The sequence below is a fragment of the Temnothorax americanus genome, unplaced genomic scaffold (genome assembly GCF_048541705.1).
Source record: "Temnothorax americanus isolate GAGA-0224 unplaced genomic scaffold, ASM4854170v1 Scaffold18, whole genome shotgun sequence".
Classification (NCBI taxonomy): Eukaryota; Metazoa; Arthropoda; class Insecta; order Hymenoptera; family Formicidae; genus Temnothorax; species Temnothorax americanus.
In genome coordinates this window covers 3950840-3969951 of record NW_027509318.1, presented here as the reverse complement: position 1 = coordinate 3969951, position 19112 = coordinate 3950840, and the positions used below count along the sequence as shown (strand labels likewise).

At 41.2% G+C, this 19112-nt stretch overlaps 2 protein-coding genes across 4 annotated transcripts in view; one reads left to right on the top strand and one right to left on the bottom strand.

Moving 5' to 3' along the window:
• Nucleotides 1–19112, bottom strand: part of LOC143896303 (uncharacterized) — a 317491-nt gene that overhangs the window by 148686 nt on the left and 149693 nt on the right. The window lies entirely within an intron of this gene.
• Olf413 (DBH like monooxygenase olf413) overlaps nt 1–19112 on the top strand; it is a 196297-nt gene that overhangs the window by 123846 nt on the left and 53339 nt on the right. Inside the window, exon 3 of the mRNA XM_077404056.1 lies at nt 17459–17608. Coding sequence (XP_077260182.1) covers nt 17459–17608 — 150 coding nt within the window. The remainder of the gene's footprint in view (nt 1–17458; nt 17609–19112) is intronic.

Here is a 19112-nt window from a genome sequence, read left to right as displayed (position 1 = left end):
AAAACATACAAAAAATGTGATCCATTAACTAATGAATACTTTTTTTTATGAATCGTATGATTTTCAACTAATAGTAAGACAATTTTGCCCACATTCATATCGAATGTGAATTTAAGAATTAAATGCAGATACGTGTAGTACGCATTTATTTCGATTTATCTTGCTGTTAGTAATTATTGCGCATTTTTATAAAATAATTGATAACAGATTAATTTTATAAACTCTACAAATGATTGATTTAATTTACAAACAACGGACCCAAACAACGTTGACTTTTATTTTTTTTTCCCAGAGCAACATTTAATCGTGAAAGCGTGTGTATATGTATATTTAGACAGTTTTCCATATGCACATAACAGATAAGCAAAAATGTCAACGAAAAACAAAATATCTCTCATACAGTTACATTGCTGGATTTAGAATATAAAATATTGTTCTGCCTTGAAATTTTACATCATTCACGAGTACAAAATGTTTGTTATTCGAAACGTCACGTACCGTGACGTTTTATCGCAACCCTTTCGAGCCACGCGAAGACACGAGTCACACGGTGTTACATTGTTCACCCTATTCAGCGTGGCGCTCTCCGTCGTGCCGCGAAAACGATTTCGCTCGAGAGAAGAAACACAATAAAAAAAAAAAAAGAAGGAACACGGATCGTTTGTCTCGCGCATCGCGGGCCGTTGATCTTCACGTCGCAGGAAGCGATAAGTCAGCGACTGCAGAAACAGCAGCGACGTCACGAGAGATAGACGGAGAGAGAGAGAAGATACGGGATGGAGAAAGCGGGAAAGCGGGTTGTGCCGCGTTGCGGTTGCACGCGATTTGTCTCGACTCTCGCGGTTTTTCATCCGTCGGCTTTGTCTCCGCAGGGTTTGTCTCGCAAGTTATTAGGGATTGCCTTCGCGTCTCCCTTTCTTTGCTCGCGTTGCACGGGCGAAAGTTTTCCGGTGACGTGCCCGAGACGGCGCCGAATCCTTCCAGAGATACGGCATGACTTGTCGCGGATTTCGGACAATCTGCACCTATGGCGTTCGCAAGCGTCGGGCCTATCGATAAATTTGCATGTGAAGTGTTCCGTAGTGATAATTTGGCTGGGTTATTTCGTATTTTATCAATATTAAATATTCGGACACTAAAAATCTCCGTGAAAGCTTAATTTAAATTATCCAAAAAATCGGACGTCATCTCTTTCTCAAGTGTTAAAACTTTATGTAACTTTCTGGCAATACATTAATTTTATATTATATGTGCATCTATAATATATCATTTTTTATTAATTTTTTTTTAAGAACGCGTTTTCACAAGATAACGAATAGTTTTACCGTTTAAATGTTATCTACAATATTACGGTATCTCTTGTTCTAATTTAGCCCGGGAAGGACTTTACCCTAGAGCATAATAAACAATTTCTCTCTTTCTCTCTCTTCACATTTATTACGCGGATTTATTGCACGCATGCAGTTTTGCATGGCACGTTGGCATTCGCGCGTCCTCAATTTACAGAAACGTAGATCAATTATACGACGCGTGAAATACGATGAGTAATCGCGCGGGGTCCGCTTCACCTGCGATTTTTTCGCGTGATTTCGCGTCGTTGTTTTCTAATTGCGAACGAGCGACGCCCGGCGTGCGAGTAATTAGGAATTGTATGTACATCCTGCTTCTTCTCTCTTACGGGCGCCCGCCTGAACGCGGAGGCTGCGCCGGTAATTAACATCCCGGGTGTATAGTAATTTATTAATAACGTACGGGGGCTTGCTTAAGCAACGTCCCGCGACGGGACCTCCGGCACAGGCTGCTCCTGGATACGGTACGCGGCGGATCCTTGTGGTAACCTTACGCAGCGGGTATTAATTAACACAAGATCAAGTTGTAATTAAAATAAACCCGAACTATTAAAATTCGATTATAATTAAAATTGACGAATAATCTAACTGCTAGCAGGCGATATTTGTTGGGTATTTAAAGCGTTGTCAATCGCATTAATAATTTTTTATCATGTATAATTTGCAACTTTAAGAGATGGAAGAGTAAAAAAAAATGGAAATTATACGTGAAAACAGTTTAAGAGAAGAATTAAATAAATGCAATATTGAAATATTACATATCATTTAACATTTTGTGATTACCGTAATCTTTTAGGGTATTATAAAGAGTAATATTATCGTTAAAACGTAAATATATACGATTCAATCATGAATTCAGAAACCATTGGAATAATTCGCAATATACGTATGACAAATCTTGAATATATATTATACCAAATTAATTAATAAATACGATAAAATAGTTATACATATACGATCCACAAAGCGATTCACCAGGATGACGAATGAAACAATTCCGCGCATGAATAATAATTCTTGGAACGACGCCCAACCGCTCGACGAATAAAAATATTCCACCTATTCTACGAATTATACTACATTAGGGTGAACAGTTGTCACAGTAAACCGCACTGTTGCAGGTTATTTAAACCGCAGGGAGGAGTGGAGATTAATCTTATTTCTGGTCTGCCACGGCGAACATAAGTCCCTTAATCCGACGGACGCACCGCCGTGTCGGTTCGCGGCTAGGATCTCGAGGAGAGCAAGAGAATGAGGCGGGAGAGGATAGAAAAGAAGAAGAGGAAGAGACGATGGAGGAGCGAAACCGACGGAGAGGTGTCTCCTACTTCCCGCTTTTATGTCCCAGAATATATACGTCCTGCCACGTAAAGGCGTCAACGCACGTCGCCGCGACTACGACACACCGGCGAGTGTCAAAAAAAGAGAAGAGTGCGCGCGCCGTAAAAAAAGCGTAGAAATCCGAGAACTTCGTCGAGGATTACGACCGGACCGAGGCAGATCACGTCGCGCGATAGCTCACTACGATACGGTCGTCCGGCGACGAATAAGATTGAAACATTTGTTGCGATCGCCCGGACGCCGCTCCTAAAGGTAGACCACCCGTCCACGGGTCGATTAACTTTCAGCCCGTTGTCCTATCTCTAGGACAGTCCAGGAAGTCGAGGAGGATTAGGGAGAAAAGAATCGAGGTGTTAGATAAAGGTGTTAGATAAAGTAAAATGCAAGAAATATACAAGTTATATGCGCGCCGTGGGATTTAATTATGGTTCAGGCAAATCTCTCTCTCTCTCTCTCTCTCTCCGTGTTGTGGTCGTATTTGCGTTACGAGATGCTTGCACGATCGGCATTTCAGAAAGAAATAAAACGCAGCGCGGTATCGAACGTCAGCAGGCAAACCTGATTTGCAGCTTGTACGTAAACAGAGCTCACTTGACCACGTCGATTATTGTCCGGCAATTTCGCCGTCTCTGTCCGGCCGTAACTTCTGTTCGCTCGCTACCATTTCGTCTCTCGCGATACTCCATATTTTTTTTTGCGTTACACAGAAACGAAGTCTCCGATGACGAAGTCGAGAAAGAGAACAGGCAGATTTACTTGCGATGAATTACGAGGGTCTTCTCGGGAGAACGAGGAGGTTGTTTGTATTTTATTTGGCCGGCTCGAGTCACTGCATCCGTCGATGCAATTTGAGGCCGAGGAGCCCGCGGCCACCCTGGGATACGACCTCGCATCGCAACGGGAAAATAAAAGTGTCCCGTCGAAGGACGCGTTCTCCGATGTCACTTGAAGGATAAATATTAGTAGCGGCGCGACCTGACCACGAGATCCGGTTCAGTTGGCCGTGAAAACGCGCAACGGCGACACGAGAAGACGGATACGATACGGTGTCGCGAGACATTCTCTCGTGAGAGTAATTCGAGCAAGATACGATGGCGGAAAATGCATCAAGTCTCTGAAAAAAAGTATGCCGCAATTTAGACCGCGCAATAGAAAATGTAATAATGCAAAGAACTCCGTGAAGAAGTTCCGGAAGCGGGATAATAAGATATGCGACGTAGTGAGCTCATAATTTCTATTCATGACTTCAAAGTGATTTACAATGCATTTCTACATCTACTTTGTAATCTCGAGCGGGCAACTTTGGGCCGAAGGGATTATTAATATCGCGTCGACATTTAACGTGCAGTCACACACACACACACACACACACACACACACACACACACACACACACACACACACACACACACACACACACACACACACACACACACACACACACACACACACACACACACACACACAACGCGTGTGCGGCGGCACAATGAGGGCCATCCGTGTCTCTTCGAATACGATTTAAGCCACGACCAAAGAGAAAACAATCGGTGATCGGGATCGAGGCGAGTTCGGACCCCTCACAAAGAGCAATGCGATTCGACTATAGCGGAGCAGTAGCTCGAGATTTCGAGTACGAAAGGGGGAAGGGTGGGACCCATCGCGTAGCGAGATGCCGTCGGAAAGGCGAGTTAAGGGCCCCTTAGCTCCATCGGCGATGAGAGGGGACGGGAGGGAGAAGAGATACGAGGGCAGTGGAAAGAGCAGAAGAAGAGAGATGAGACCCGTTATGGAAATGAGAGGGCCACCAGACAATGCCTCTTCGGGCCCGGCCGGGCCCTTGAATCCATAATCTGCCGCGCGGTTATATGACTGCGCACAATGATCCAAATATGTTTTCTGTGTAACAAAACGCTCCCGTAAATGTTTATCATCAATTTCAATATTATCTGATGCGGGTGGCGTTTGCCGTAGGGACATCGGGCATTGGGTCTCCGCGAGGAACATAGCCGCGCAGAGGGGAGGAAAGGGGGGAACAAGCTCCCGGATTTTTCATTGCCTACCGCAGCGCGCAGGCACGCCGTTATGCTCGCTTCATGAGCGCACTACTTAATTCGTAAGGCCGTGGCTCGTGTCGTTACGACGTTGTTGCGATACCGGTTTCGAATAAAATCGTATCTGCCAGGCACCGGCCCCATCGGATGACGAATGGTTCCCGGGTTTTTTTGTCTACCGCAGACCGGAGTTGCTTCAGTTTAAAAGGGTTATCGATACTTTTACCGCTTTCATATCGAAATACCGTGCAAGAAAGCGATGCAAATCCGTAATTGCTTTAAAACGTGATACTTATCTCGGAAATCGATAGTTTGTTGTGTAACTCTCGTGACAGTGAAAGAAACAAGTTTGCATAACCAGAAATATTAACTTAATGTACGTTATTATTATATAGAAACGTATAAATTATTTTAAACGGTCGGTGTAGAATTCATAAATGGCAGTGTATATAAAATGAATCGAAAAGCGCAGCTTTCTGCACTTTTTGCAGAACATGATAATTGAGTTCTAATTCTACTGCTTATTTTCTGCACGCTATTATCATATTAAAGATAAACGCATATTCAAGATACCAACAATAAGTACAACATGCAAAATGGTATTGTCGCTCGATTTCTTTTTGCTGGTTTTGCATTTTGATTATTTACAGTCTCGAGAGCGTGTTCACGCGATATCCAATATCGATATAAACCGCTAGATTAAAACGAGGAAGCTCGCAGGAAAAAAAGCGATGCTGAATCGCCGGAATTGAAAAGTTGAAGGAGCGGAGTCGACTCGCTCTAATTCATTCGTAGCTTCTCTCCATCCGGCAGAATAAATGGAAACTCCTCATCGATGCTATGGAATGAAGTTTCAGAGTGACAGGTAGATATAGGTAAACGATTTATTACGTTCTGGACCGAGGCACGTGAAAGCAATGCAGATGCAAAATCAACTGGTAGCATTATAGACATTGCATTTCTCTCTCAAAAGCGATGTATATTTTCTACAAATATATTTTACCTATGTACACTTTAAAAAATAAATATCGAGCAGTATTGATTCTTTTGACGGGCAAGTAAACAGAAGAGAAATTTATTATATCCCAAGTTTTAATCTCTCTAAAGCCAAAGAGTAATATAAATGCGATATAAAGTAAACGAGAATTTACGTGAATGTAAGATGGAGAACAACAAAAGTCCCTAGCGAAGATTATTGGAAGCTGCGCGATAAGATAATTACAAACAAAAAGCTGTAATAATTAGAGAACGAAGAATTTCAGAGAAAATATCTTGTTAACTAATAATAGTATACATCTATGTTATTCGATATTGCATCGATACGCTGTTTAAGCATCCCTAGTCACGAAGCAGGGCATGAAGCAGCGCAGGTAAGCGACGAAATGAGATTTATACGGTTCAAGGCAGGGAATTCCGTACTGAGAGAAGTCCTCTTCCGTCGCTAGATGCGGAGCGAGATATCACCGTTCGCTCCGAACAATTTGTGGCCGACCGTGGAGTAACGAGGCCTCCTTCTCTCTTTCTCTTCCTCTCTGACCAGCTGCGCTCTATCGGCGAAACTGCCTCGGATGTCACGATAGTCTCTCGTAAAACTCCAGCCTTTTGATTATCTCGCGGATGCGTGCTGCGAATTTTAATGCGAACGAAGTCGGCGGGAGACGACAACGCAGAAGCTACGCACGGCATAAACTCCGCTGCGATCCAATTAATCTTCCTTTTCTATTTATCGCTTCGCCCACCCAACTTTCGTGTACCATTTTACACTGAGTACCTTTTTTCAGGCTTGTATTTTTGAAGAATAGCAGACGTTTCAGAGTTGAAAAGGAGAACTGGAGCTGTTGTCATTTCTTAATTACCGCGGTGCAACACTCGTATAAGAATATCTTGCGTACATATTTTCTTACATTTCTTTTCTCTGCGTTTAAGCTTGTTACTTAATAAATGTTCATGAATATAAGGTTCTCTTTTATCTTATCAAGAACGCATTGAGTTATTGAAGAAAATGTCAGTTACACCGTTAAACGTAGTTTAGTAGGAACCCAATAATCGAGCCATTCACTTCGAAAGTGGCATACATAAATTAAATTCTGAATCTCTCTTGCCGAAGTTAATAAATCTTCATCCCTGGAGGTCAAACTCACAACGCGCGCGCGTCTGAAACTTTGTTTTAACGTGATTCTATCATCCTAATTTCAAAAAGGGGTCTGCTGAATTGCGCCATGCGTTTCGCATGTCTTCGCTAAGGCTGCGTCGAGTCGTTAACGTGGTGTGGAGCACGTGGTGCGCAGCGCGCAAAAAGAATTGGAGTCGCGAGGAGAGTATAGCATTACGGTTCGGAGCGCTCTCAGAATGGTGCAGGGGAAGGGAAAAAAGGGGGCAGGAGCGGCCAGAATGACGGACGTTTCGCATTGCCGCGATAATGTCCCCGGTGTCTCGTGATTAATGCAGGCGCGCGGTAGAAAAGGGCGGGGGCGTTGCAAGCTCCGGAGTCGGGGATCGACTCGCGATCCAGAAAAAGCGGCTGCACGGGGCGGGAAGAATAATGGCGACGCGCCCTGATGACTTCTTTCGAGGCGAGCCGCGGCACGGCGTCGCGACGACCGGGCTCTTTTCTCTTTTCTCTCTTTTATTCCTCCTCGTGGGAAAGTCGGGCGTGATGCGAGCGTGCCCGACGCGAAAAGCATAAAGGACATATTATACGTTCCCGATTGGACGCAGATTGGACGGAGGTCGGAATTGAGCGTCGGCATTTGGCACTGTCTTTCGGATGCTGCATTTTCATTTTTCCATGAGGAAAGCAGTAGTCTCTAAAAAAACTGGGGAACAGTATTCTTTAAAAATTATTTGATGATAGGATTATACGTACACCTCTCGAATTGCCAAGCATGTTTTCTTTAGGAAGCAGGTTTATCACGGACTATTATATATTTTATCTTTACGATTACGTAAAGTATACAATTATATAATTTTTAATGATCTTGTCATGATATTGATAGTGTCTAATCATTATAGCTTCATAAGTTATAAAAACGTTTTTGTAGAATAGCTATGTACTGATAATTGCATTAATTTTCATATTTTTTCTTTAACAAAGGATATACTTTCGGTATATAATTCGTGACAAAAGTTTTCATGAATAAATCGGAAATCATTTTATACATTTTTCAATTGCGTTCCCGATATGCGGCGTAATATGTCGCGTCCGCTAGCGAGGACGTTTCACGCTCATACTTTGGCTGAATGCACTTTGCAACTGCAACCGCGATGGGTGATGCGGTTTGTCGAATGCGTATAGTGCCGGTGAACGCCATTCCGAATCAACGGAAGATAAAAACCTGTCGCGATGTATACGTCGGTTCACGGTGTACCGCTTTTATATTTTTTCCTACTGTTGGCGTGTGTCCGTGTGAATCTTTTAAAGTCACACGTTTCGATTCACAATGTCTGAAAGCGCGCCACGTGCGAAATACGAGGTAAATTCGGAGTCACGTGCGACTCCATTTGCGATCGCGTGTTTCGTCGCGATATTTCCGCATAATGCATCTGCAACGATATAAACTACATCTGTTGAGAAACACGTTCTTTTTACAAGTTGTTTTTAAGATCTCAACGTTATGAGGGGTAATTGACATACGCACTTGTTTCACAAGGTTATTAACCTTTTTTCATCTAAATATATATAAATATATAAATATATAAATATATAAATGTGTAAATATATAAATATATAAATATATAAATATATAAATATATATATGAGCCTAGTGATTTTTAATTATCGGTTTTAAAATACAGGTAAAAAATATTCGGTTACTCATACGTCTTTTAATACATACGTTTTAAATAATATAATTGGATTTAATAAAACGATTTATAATAAAAAAATTTTATAGTGTATGGCGAATAAGGAAAATGAAAAGTTGATCAGAATGGTCGAGTATTCTAATAAATGGCGAGTTACATTTTCATGCGAGAATATTTGAATGAAATTCGCCGCCATGCGCGAATTCTTCTTGATATTCATGAAATTTTCTGTTTATCTCGCGTATCAGTAATTGTTTTCGTTCGCCGAAACGATCTAAAGCCGCTGCTTGGAATTCCGAAGCAACATGGCTCTTTTTGAATAAAATATTTATTCTAAATGTGTATCGCGTCGATCTTCCACCTGCGCGTCGACTATATCTTCTTCAAGATTTACGCTAATTCCAAAAACGGACAAAAAATTTCGCAATTTCGTAATTTCGTGTAACGTTATAAATACATATAAAATTCGATTTACATCATTTACGGTGTAAGCGAACCTACGTACGTCGACAAAATCGACTTTGGTAGCCCTAGAAGTTTTTTTTCTCGTTCGCGACTTTTGTCATCAAAATTCATTCAGAATATCTCGCGGCGGGCTCGCGAGCTTTGGATTATCTCTTCAAGAACCGGGTGCTCGAACCACGATTATCTCCTTGGGAGCCGTAGTCATTGACGAGAGAAGTCCGCACGGAGGGCGAAAGAAAAAGAGAGAAGAGAGGGAGACTATTTGCACATCACTCAAAGGAGTTGGCGGCGCATCGGGATCTTCCGATCCTTCGCCGTCTCCGCAGCCTCACGCCGTGAAAAGCAATTTACACTGCCCTCCGGACTTCGAATTACTTTTGAATGCTGAAGAGGCGCACTCTTTCTCGCCGTCAACTGCCGCGCGATAATGAAATCCCGAGCGATTTTCGAGCGCGACTGTTTGCGCTAACAAGGTGCGACCAATTTCCTTTCGGCGAAAGATTTTTTTTCACCGAGTAGTATTATGCGCGTACGGGGCAGTCGAACAGTTAAAAAGGGGAAAAAAACGTTGAGAAAAACTGACAAAAAAATTTGAATAAATAAGGAACGAATAAAGTCAATAAAATTTTGCAATAATTAAAGATTGTAACAGATGAAATGTGAATAATAATATCTCGCGTCGATAATAATATGCTGCTTTGAAAATATGGAGAACCGGCCATTCGCGGTAAACATAGGTCTTCAAGAGGTCCTCGATAAGTTGATAGCCTTTGCAATTGAAGACTATTTTACATAAATGTACGCGATACACTAAGATCGATTTTCTGCCACGATAATCGCGATCTAATTATGATGTGCTGAAGAAAACAGACCGTGTCTTGTCCTCGCGTGTGCTATCAAGATCGATAACGATCAAGTATAGTTTACTTACCCGCACAATTTTCACGAAAATTTATTTTACTCCCGGACCGGTCATTATTTGTTATTAGAAGCTGTCACTGAATGGCGAATTGGAGCACTCGTAATTGGTATACTTCTTTTAACATGCATATAGGATCGGGTAATCACCGCGACACACGGTATAATAATCATGGGAAGGCAACACGAAAGATTGGAGATCGATTATATGACCCAAGCTCGTGTGCTGGCACGTTTCGTGCTTTCCTGTTAAATATGGGCCCGCCACTCTGCATTTTAAGCCGCAGTTAAGCTCATTTTACGTTAATAGCCTCCGCACTTCAAGTATTTTCAATTACCGAAATAATAAATGTGAGAATTATTATGAATACCTTGTTCGATTAAGCACATCTCGATGACATGAAATTTCAGAAATCGTAGCTTTTTTCAACAATAATTAGTTTTTAAGCAATAAAGTAATTAAGCAAAACTACGAAAAAAATCTTTTAATTCTCGTAAAGAGAACTTAATAGTCCGTTTACAGTTAGTAAAAAGAAAAGGCGAAATCGTTATAAATATTAATAAATCACTTACCTGATGATATTAAATTACTTAGCCTGAATAATTTCAATCGAGACGCTATATATACATGTATGTATGTAAATAAATCGTCGTTTTTATACAACTTGTTCTTTTTTCCTGTGTGAGCAACTCACGCGACATGATCATTAATCGGGTGTAGATTTATGTGATTCGGTTTTAGGCTCGTGCCATTCGCACGAGGACCCGTTTGATCGACGCAACGGGATGCTCCAGCGTCGACGACGTCGCGGCGGAGTATTAATGCGCGCGGTGAATTGGGCCGGCATAATTGCTATAAATGTCCGGCATGCGGAATCGGTTACTGAATGCATACGTGCGTGCGTTGGCCCGCGTGGGATAGAACACGCGCCTTCCCCCTCTCTTTCTCCCTCTCTCTCTCTCTCTCTCTCTCTCTCTCTCTCTCTCGCTCTCCCCCCTTCCCACAGTAATGCATTGATTGCGCGTTCGCGTGGTGCGCTCGATAGAACGGAAAGACAGACATTCGCGGAACAAAGCTCCCAGTATGCACAAAGCGACGTAATTGGATGCCGATAATGCCTGTTGATGTCACTGATGTTTCATGATTACGGACTAATCCGACCGTATGAATATCAATAGTCGATATCATAAAGCATAGCTAGCCGACATTATTATTATTATTATATTATTATCCTTATTTCATGTATTTATATATATACATAAATGGCTTGTTGAGCACGTTACTACTGTATACGAAGAGTATAAAGGCAAAATTAATCTCGTACGGATAGCGTACTGAATACAATCAGCTTATTAAAATTCCTATAGTTTTAAGAAAAAGAATTCAACAATGGAGTTGGTATATTACATAGGTCGCACTAATTTTTAATTTAATAATTTTTGTCTTTTTCGAATTATTGAGAAAAAGACAACAATTAAATTATAAATATTCGAGCACTGAATTTATCAAAAATGCAGTATTACAATTTTATTATGAGGGTAATGCATTGATAAATTTGGAGATTATTTTCTTCAATAATCTTAAAAAATAACAATAGACTACAATACGGATTGGGAAAAATCATTGCGCGACGAGAGGAAGAGCGAGAGGGATGAGAGGGGAAGGGGAGAGAGAGAGGGTGCAATCGCTGTCACCACTTCGCCACAACTGAAAATTCGCGTCCCACGTGTATGTCCAGCGCGAAATGGAGAACCGTACATTGCGCGAGTTTACTATCGTACGTGTTTCGAACCGATTTCCTTTTATCGGGCCGTCGACCGCGGATTCACGCCGTGACGAACGTACGAAGTCCAATCGCGAATAACAGGCAATTTCAGGCGATGTAACAAGTCCGAGAGTTTATCCGTCCCAATTCCGTTGCGTGCTCGCGAAGGAAATATATAATTTATAAATAAAATGAAAGAGAGAGAGAGAGAGAGAGAGAGAGAGAGAGAAAAATTGAGTCTCGAAAACCTACTCCATATACTGTTTGTGGTTGATCATAGGTATTAGTAAAATTAATTTTAATATCAAAAACATATTGCAATGTGTAGTTGTATAACAAGACTATCCCCTAGAATTTAAAATAACTTAGAAGAAAAGAAATATGAATATAAACCATAAAAATATAAATATAAATGATTAATTGTGCGCATAAAAATCATGTTTGATGAGCAAAGGTTAAACTGATATTAATTTATTTGTGAAGAAAATCTGAATTCAGGATATGAATAATTTTAATTACATTTTATATAATTGTACTTTACATAATGAGACTGTGAATTACAAATAAAAGTAAGAGCTTACAAAGCAATTTTACACCCGCGCTACACGAAATTGATGACGTTTGCTAGTCGCATGATTTTCGATAGAAGGAAAGGCTTGAATATACTCTCATGAGATGGCAAGAGTGTCGAAAGAAGGTTGAAAATGTGACAGACTTCCTGGACTTTTCGATTACTCATGTCTGATGGAAAAGGCGGAAGAGATGCGCCAAGGGATGGAAAAAAATATGTTCTTCACTTTCGATGGTGCGGCGGAAATTGAAGAAGTTATGCACGGGAGAGACGGGTCCACAAATTATTTATTACTCTATCGTTTCGCGCGAACTCCCGCGAATCGCGACGCGATGCGACGCGACGGGGCGAAGTGAGACGAGGCGAGACGAGACGTCCTTCTTGTGTAATTTTTCATGGCGCGATCGATGATAACACGATCCGCGGTTCCGGCAGACGATGTCACAGGAATTTTTCTTCCGTGAGGAAATTCCATCGCGCCGCATTTCATGCGCGAACTTCGGAATTCCGCAATAATGAAAAAGCGAGACACTAAATTTAAGACGTCGTTTGAATGTAATTATTATGGAACGAGATCATTGCAGATATTTTTTATTTAGAAAGAAATTAATGTCTCACGTGTATATTTATTTTTAAAACGATGTGATAGTAACTTGTATTACTCTGCAAAAATTCTCCGTTATCATTGTAAGAGTCTGAGACAGAGTATGCCATCGTCATTCTCGAGCTGCCAATTTTCTCGAAATAAAGTACCTATATATTTCTTTACATCTTATCGCGGTATCTTACGGCTCGATATTTCAGTTGCGAGACACGAAAGGCATATTTAAGTACGAACGCATGTGTACTTTCTTTCAATTTTTCATCAAAACGTTGAACTTGGAAGCAATACCAGCTCGTCTGGGGTTCAAAGCCCTTGTCGTCGCCGGTAAAGCCCTTTCTCGCGCAAGAATTCGAATCCTTCGTCAGAGACGGCCCTCTTACCTTTGAGTAACCGCATACCGTCCGCGAGCAGTTGCACAATGAAAAGAACTTGCAAGACACACGGCTGTAAAGCTATTTCAAAGTACAAATGAATTATAATCGTGAAAATATTGTCGTGTAAAATTATTGGTGAAATATCTAAGTACTACTTTCTAATTTTATTTCAACCAATTTTATTTTTGCTTTTGTAAAAATAATAAATTAATCTGATTAAAGACATTATTATCATGTACGTATGTCTAATCGAATTTCTGAATATGATGTAATAACGCTGATGTAATTTAAAGCGGAAATTTATCGAATTGATTATTCACGGTTGAATCGTTGTTTTAACACGTTTCTTTATTTTTGTTAATATACTTTTTGCTTAAAGCTATAACGATTCACAAATTTAAATGTCATTAAATCAAGCACGTATCAAAACTGATAATTTGATAAATTAGTATTAATTCGAGAAGTTGTTAATCTCAGATGCATTAATTTATATATGTATTCTACAATTCAACAACTTTCCGTCTGTAAAAGTTTAAGATGATTCATCGTATACATAATATACTTGGGTTTTTTTAACTCAATTTATCACCTTTCTCTTTTCCTCTCGACCGAGTTATTTTTGCGCATTCGCCTTTCTGAAGTTAACGCGAGTCGACGTAGCGCTCCTGTTCCTATTCTCTCTCCCTTCGCATATCTTGACGTCCGCAAAAGCGACGTGACGCGGGGCCCAGGTGAGAACATCAGCCGGGGAAAAAGAAACAGGCGGAGGATAAGGGATAAGGATGAAGGGTGTCCGGTACCGGGTAGGCGACATAACACGCGTGACTCGCCGGGAATCACGCAGCACGCGCAGGTACGTGGCTCGCGGCTAAATGAAATTTTAATAAAGCCGCGCGCCGGAGAGCCGCGCAGGGTGGAGAGGGAACGATCCTCACAATGGAACAATGGCTACGAAATTGTCCGAAGGCGTCGGCGCGCTTCTTCCGAAGGAGCAGCCGCGCCGCGATAATTATATCGAGGCGGCGCGACGGAATCTCGCCAGAAAAACTTGTCTTCGGCCCTTAAGGGGCTGAGGAGTCCCCAAGAACGCCGCTCGCAGTCGCCTAACTAAAGGCGAATTTACACGGTTCGCTCCCGATGATTACCCCGGATGAATCATCCAAAATAAATTGGATGAACGCGTTTTTGTTCGGATGTATCGCGCTAAAAGTGGGCTACCCGATTCGCGGCCGATCCGACGCGGGCGTTCGTCCGTCGCTTCCTTTAAAAACTTCCAAACGTGAGAAAGAATGGGGACGACGTCGCGGGACTCCTCCCCGTACACAATCTCTGCAATAACTCAATTACATATCATCCTTAAAGAGTATAAACATACTACGCGTATATATGTACGTACAGACGCGTCAAGTTTGTTGCTCACCTCTCAACTATAAACTCTCAGTTCACGACTGTAAGCTGTCGGTTTCCTAAACTCTCAGCTCCGAGTTCTCAACTCCCAACTTTCGACTTTCATCTCGCGTTAAATAATCCACAATTTCTCACTTCGAACACGCGGAACTCGATTTGTATTATTATCGCACGTGATCAGTCCAATAAAGAGGCTTAATCGTAAAATCCTACACATCGTACGTGAAACACGGATTGTATTAATTGCCTCTGCAAATCAAGTTAAACAAAAAGTGGAATAAAATCCCACAGTTTGCTTTATTTTGCATTACTCTGTATGATCGTCCAAACTGGCCAAAAACGGCACACGTTTCATTCAACAGTTTTTTGTTCAACAATAAGTAATGGTTACGCGATTAAATTCTGCTTTTACTTTTCGAATGATTTCGATCAATATCGTGAAGAATCTATGTATAAATTCACCTTAACGTTTGTCTTCGTTCTCGCCCTTTGTCTCCCTTGCTCCCTTTGTCTCCCTTTGCGTCTCGGTTTGACGATCGTCGATCGTCGTCGCGAACGAGAAACTCGATCGGCGAGGGAAAAGGGCGAAGCAGGCGCGACGCCGCTAGTTTTTGTCGGCAACGGCCGTTTCTTTGTAAGACGATAGAATGGCATTCTAATATCGACATCGTGCAAGAAATTGGTGCTCGCGCGTAATAAAAAGACCGATGGTATTCGGAACAAAAGCGACCGAGCGTTAGATAATTAGCAAAAATTTAAAGTCACCGTTACGATTATTCAGCATTTTCTGGTTATTCAGCAGTTATTTTTCTATATCAAAAGCATTGAAATAAAACGCCTGAAGCATATAAGCCGAATTCCAATAAAAATCAAAATAAAGATTGCAAATTCACAAGTTAAAAGGAGTTATAAACGTTTTTTGTCATAAAATAAAACAAAGTATGTACAAAAAGATATATATTTATATTAGAAAAATTGAAAACATGATAAAAATATTTAATTGAATATTGAATCCCTTTCACGAGTATTCATTATTTCATCGATCGTTATCACGATCCTCGTCTGCTTTTTAAGTAAGGTAAAATATTAATTTTACTAGACCCGTAGTCGATATTACGTGACTTATCCGTTCAATCTCATTATCCGGATTTATGGTACAATGGAAGCGTACAAGTTCTTCATCGCATCTCCCTTGCCTTGCGCTTTTTAAAAGTCTTTCTAGGATCTCTAGTCGAGCATGTCTTAAACATAATACGCAGCCTCGTAAAATAGCAGCGTATAATAAGCTGGTGAAAATTTTCATACTACACGCTGTGTCGGATAGTGCTGCCTTCCGGCTGGTGCTTTTTCCTATAACAGCGTTTCGTTGTGCTGCAGAGTTCTGCGCGTTGATGTATCTGCATAAACTTTCGCGGTACACGTAAAAGGCTTCACATTACGTGCGAATTTTATCCGGTCAGAAAGATTTTCAATCAATGTAATAAATTTATGACAATGACTAAATTGAGTCAGTCAATCAAAAGGAATAAAAGTCGGAGTTCAAATTAAATGTTCACCAATATAAATTAGAAAAAATAGGCAGTGAGCAGCGAATATTTCAGGCCGTTATTGCAGTCATTCAGCTTGCAAGAAAGACATGAGAATCGTTGGTACTATATAATTCCAATGGAATTAATTTGACATATAAATTATCACGAAGAACTTAGTGACTTTACTGTCAAGTTAGCACTGTCAGGCTGGACCTACATTGCTAGTCGTGGCCGGTGAAAAGCGGAATGAATTAGCATAGAGGGGGGAAAAACGCGTATGGCCGCGTGTCGCCCGGCGGGCCAAGTAATAAATTCGTATTTCACGCGAGAGCGTTGCCGGTTCTTGACTGGCTAACTGTAAATGCGAGTGGTCACGCATGGGAAAGCGTTCGCCAGTCCCACGATCGTCGTCGTTACGAGGATCGATTATTATTACAAGAGACGTGTATCCAATTTCGCGTCATTCGCTCGCGAAAAATTGTGTTTAGGTGGCCGTAAAGACGCGCGCGCGCGAGCGCGGATATTATCGGGCAAATTATGGTACAGGGTCTATTCATTTACGTACGAAGTCGATGACCAATCAGTCGTTAACTGCTAACGGTAACGAGCCGGCAACGCGGATAAATTTGAAACGAGTAGGACAGGCTATAACTACGCCGGTGATGACGCGCGTCTCTGCACATTGGTCGATGCTTGTCGATGAGCGCCCGGCTCGTTAGAGAAAAAGTTGCCGAGCTGCCTTCCTCCATTCGCGCGCACATCTAGAATTGAAGGATGACCCGCCGCTGCAAGTGTCGATGTGCCGCGCGTCACGTCATGATTCGTTATATAAGTATAACGGTTTAATATCCCATATGCGACGCGTCACTTGATATTAGAATATTCGATGAATATTCGTCGAATAAATGTGAAGCAATATTAATCCATTCGTTATGAAGTTCCAATATTGAAACATTCGATATTGTCGATATTACTTTCTCGGAGTAAAAAACTCGAGAATTATTATTGGCAGCGTATTTTTATATCTCCTCCACATATTGCTCACGTGAAAAACGTTAAAAAATTTATTACGCAACGATAAAAAGTTGAGAACGTATATTTTTTTCTTTCGATCTTGAAGAATTTTTGCTATTTCTCGACACAATGCCCTTTCATCGCGACGGTCGATCTCGAACTTTTTGGAAAAAGAAAAGAGTGTGCGGAGCGCCTCGACGAGATGCTTTGTACTTTATGGTCCCGTTGGCGCGGATCTTAACATTAAGTCGTCGCTTGTTTCCAGGACCGGCACGTGAAGGACGCCAGCAGAGATCCACAGATGGATTCGAGCCAGGACTACCGGTTGTTACTGGGTTACGAGAACAAGACGCACACGGTGCTGCGCTTCAGTAGACGATACGACACATGCGACCCGCGGGACCTGAAGATCACGGTAGGTGATGCGATTTATGCAGCTCGAAAGGAGGAGCGCAGGACAATTTCCTGGTGGAGTACACACAAAAGCGCGCGAGATTTACTTGGCGCGCTTATCTCACACTATTTTTGTCGAGATAAATGCATTTGTATCCACGGAGAAGGATTAATATGAGATTCACTTATAGGTGGGATGGCTTAACAAAATTTACCCGTAGATCTTGTAGCAGTTATTTTATTAACGCTAATGGGCTTTATTAACGTCAATAAATACGAACGTTTATGTCTAGCTGGTAAAAGCAAACAGAATTTTGTTCACGTATTTATAAAAGTAGATTTCCACTCCTGCTCTTATTATATTTTTATACGTTAAAACAGAAAATTTTTTCATCACCTTAATTAATATAAACACGTCCATTAATACAGATGTAATTTTCTGCTCATAAACACATTTGGAATTGAAGTTGGAAGTTGAAGTTGAAAGTTTGGAGTTGAAAAGAATTATGTCCGCCAGTTTCAAAGTACGCATATAAAAATGTTAAATACAAAAGTTAATTACTGCATTAAATTATTACATCCACGGTCGTAAAAATATTGGGAATGTTTGCGCTCTGTGGAGCTGGACTTGAATTAAATTCGGCGGCTCGTTATCGCAATTTTCCTGCGCGATATTCCGTATTCATTGTAGGACAACGACCTACTTCTTTATTTCGCCGGTAATTAACTTGGAAATAGATTGCGCGATAGAGCGCCATCCTCGCTTGTCGAAGGTGCTCGGTACGAGCTTAACCCGAAGAAAAAGAGATTATGCCAGTGTTGCGATCTGTTCTAAGCCGCGCAACGTGAAATGTATGGCGATCGACGAGGCCGCAAAGACCTAAACTCTAAACTATCTTTTCGTTGTAGCAACTGCATTCACTAATAATAGCACCGTCGATACGCAGTCGTATTCTTCACTAAATCGCGACTGATAAAATAAAGCTACGCTCGCTTTTGAAAAATTGGTTAGACAAACGACAAACTAGCCGGTGCCAAACTTACTTTACTGGTATATTTCTCGCTTTTTCTGCTTTTTTAAACCGAGCGCGAGCGCATCTTGTAAGATACATTTCTAGGGAGGATAAGAAAAAGCAATAAAATGGTATTTGCGACCTGTTCACTCGACACGGCTAAAGATAGAAATGCGCAGTTTCATGCGAAAAATCGTACACCTTTAATTCTTGAGCCTGTAATCGCGTGTCTTTAACTATTAAGTGAAGCAGCAGATCTCTGAGAAGGAAATTTTATTGCTTTGCTTTGCACAATTCTATCGTTTAAAGTCTTACCGCTTTTGAGTTTCGCATGAAATTCATTCTACTATGAAATCTCTTTGTACGCCCGATGCTTACAGAAAAGTAAGCAACAAAAATATTGATTCTATGTAACAGGTATAGCGTTTGTTTTCAATATAACGAAAATACACACAGTAACTTTTAACGTTGCGGAAAGTATACTTTGGCACTGCTGCATTAGAAAATACTAAT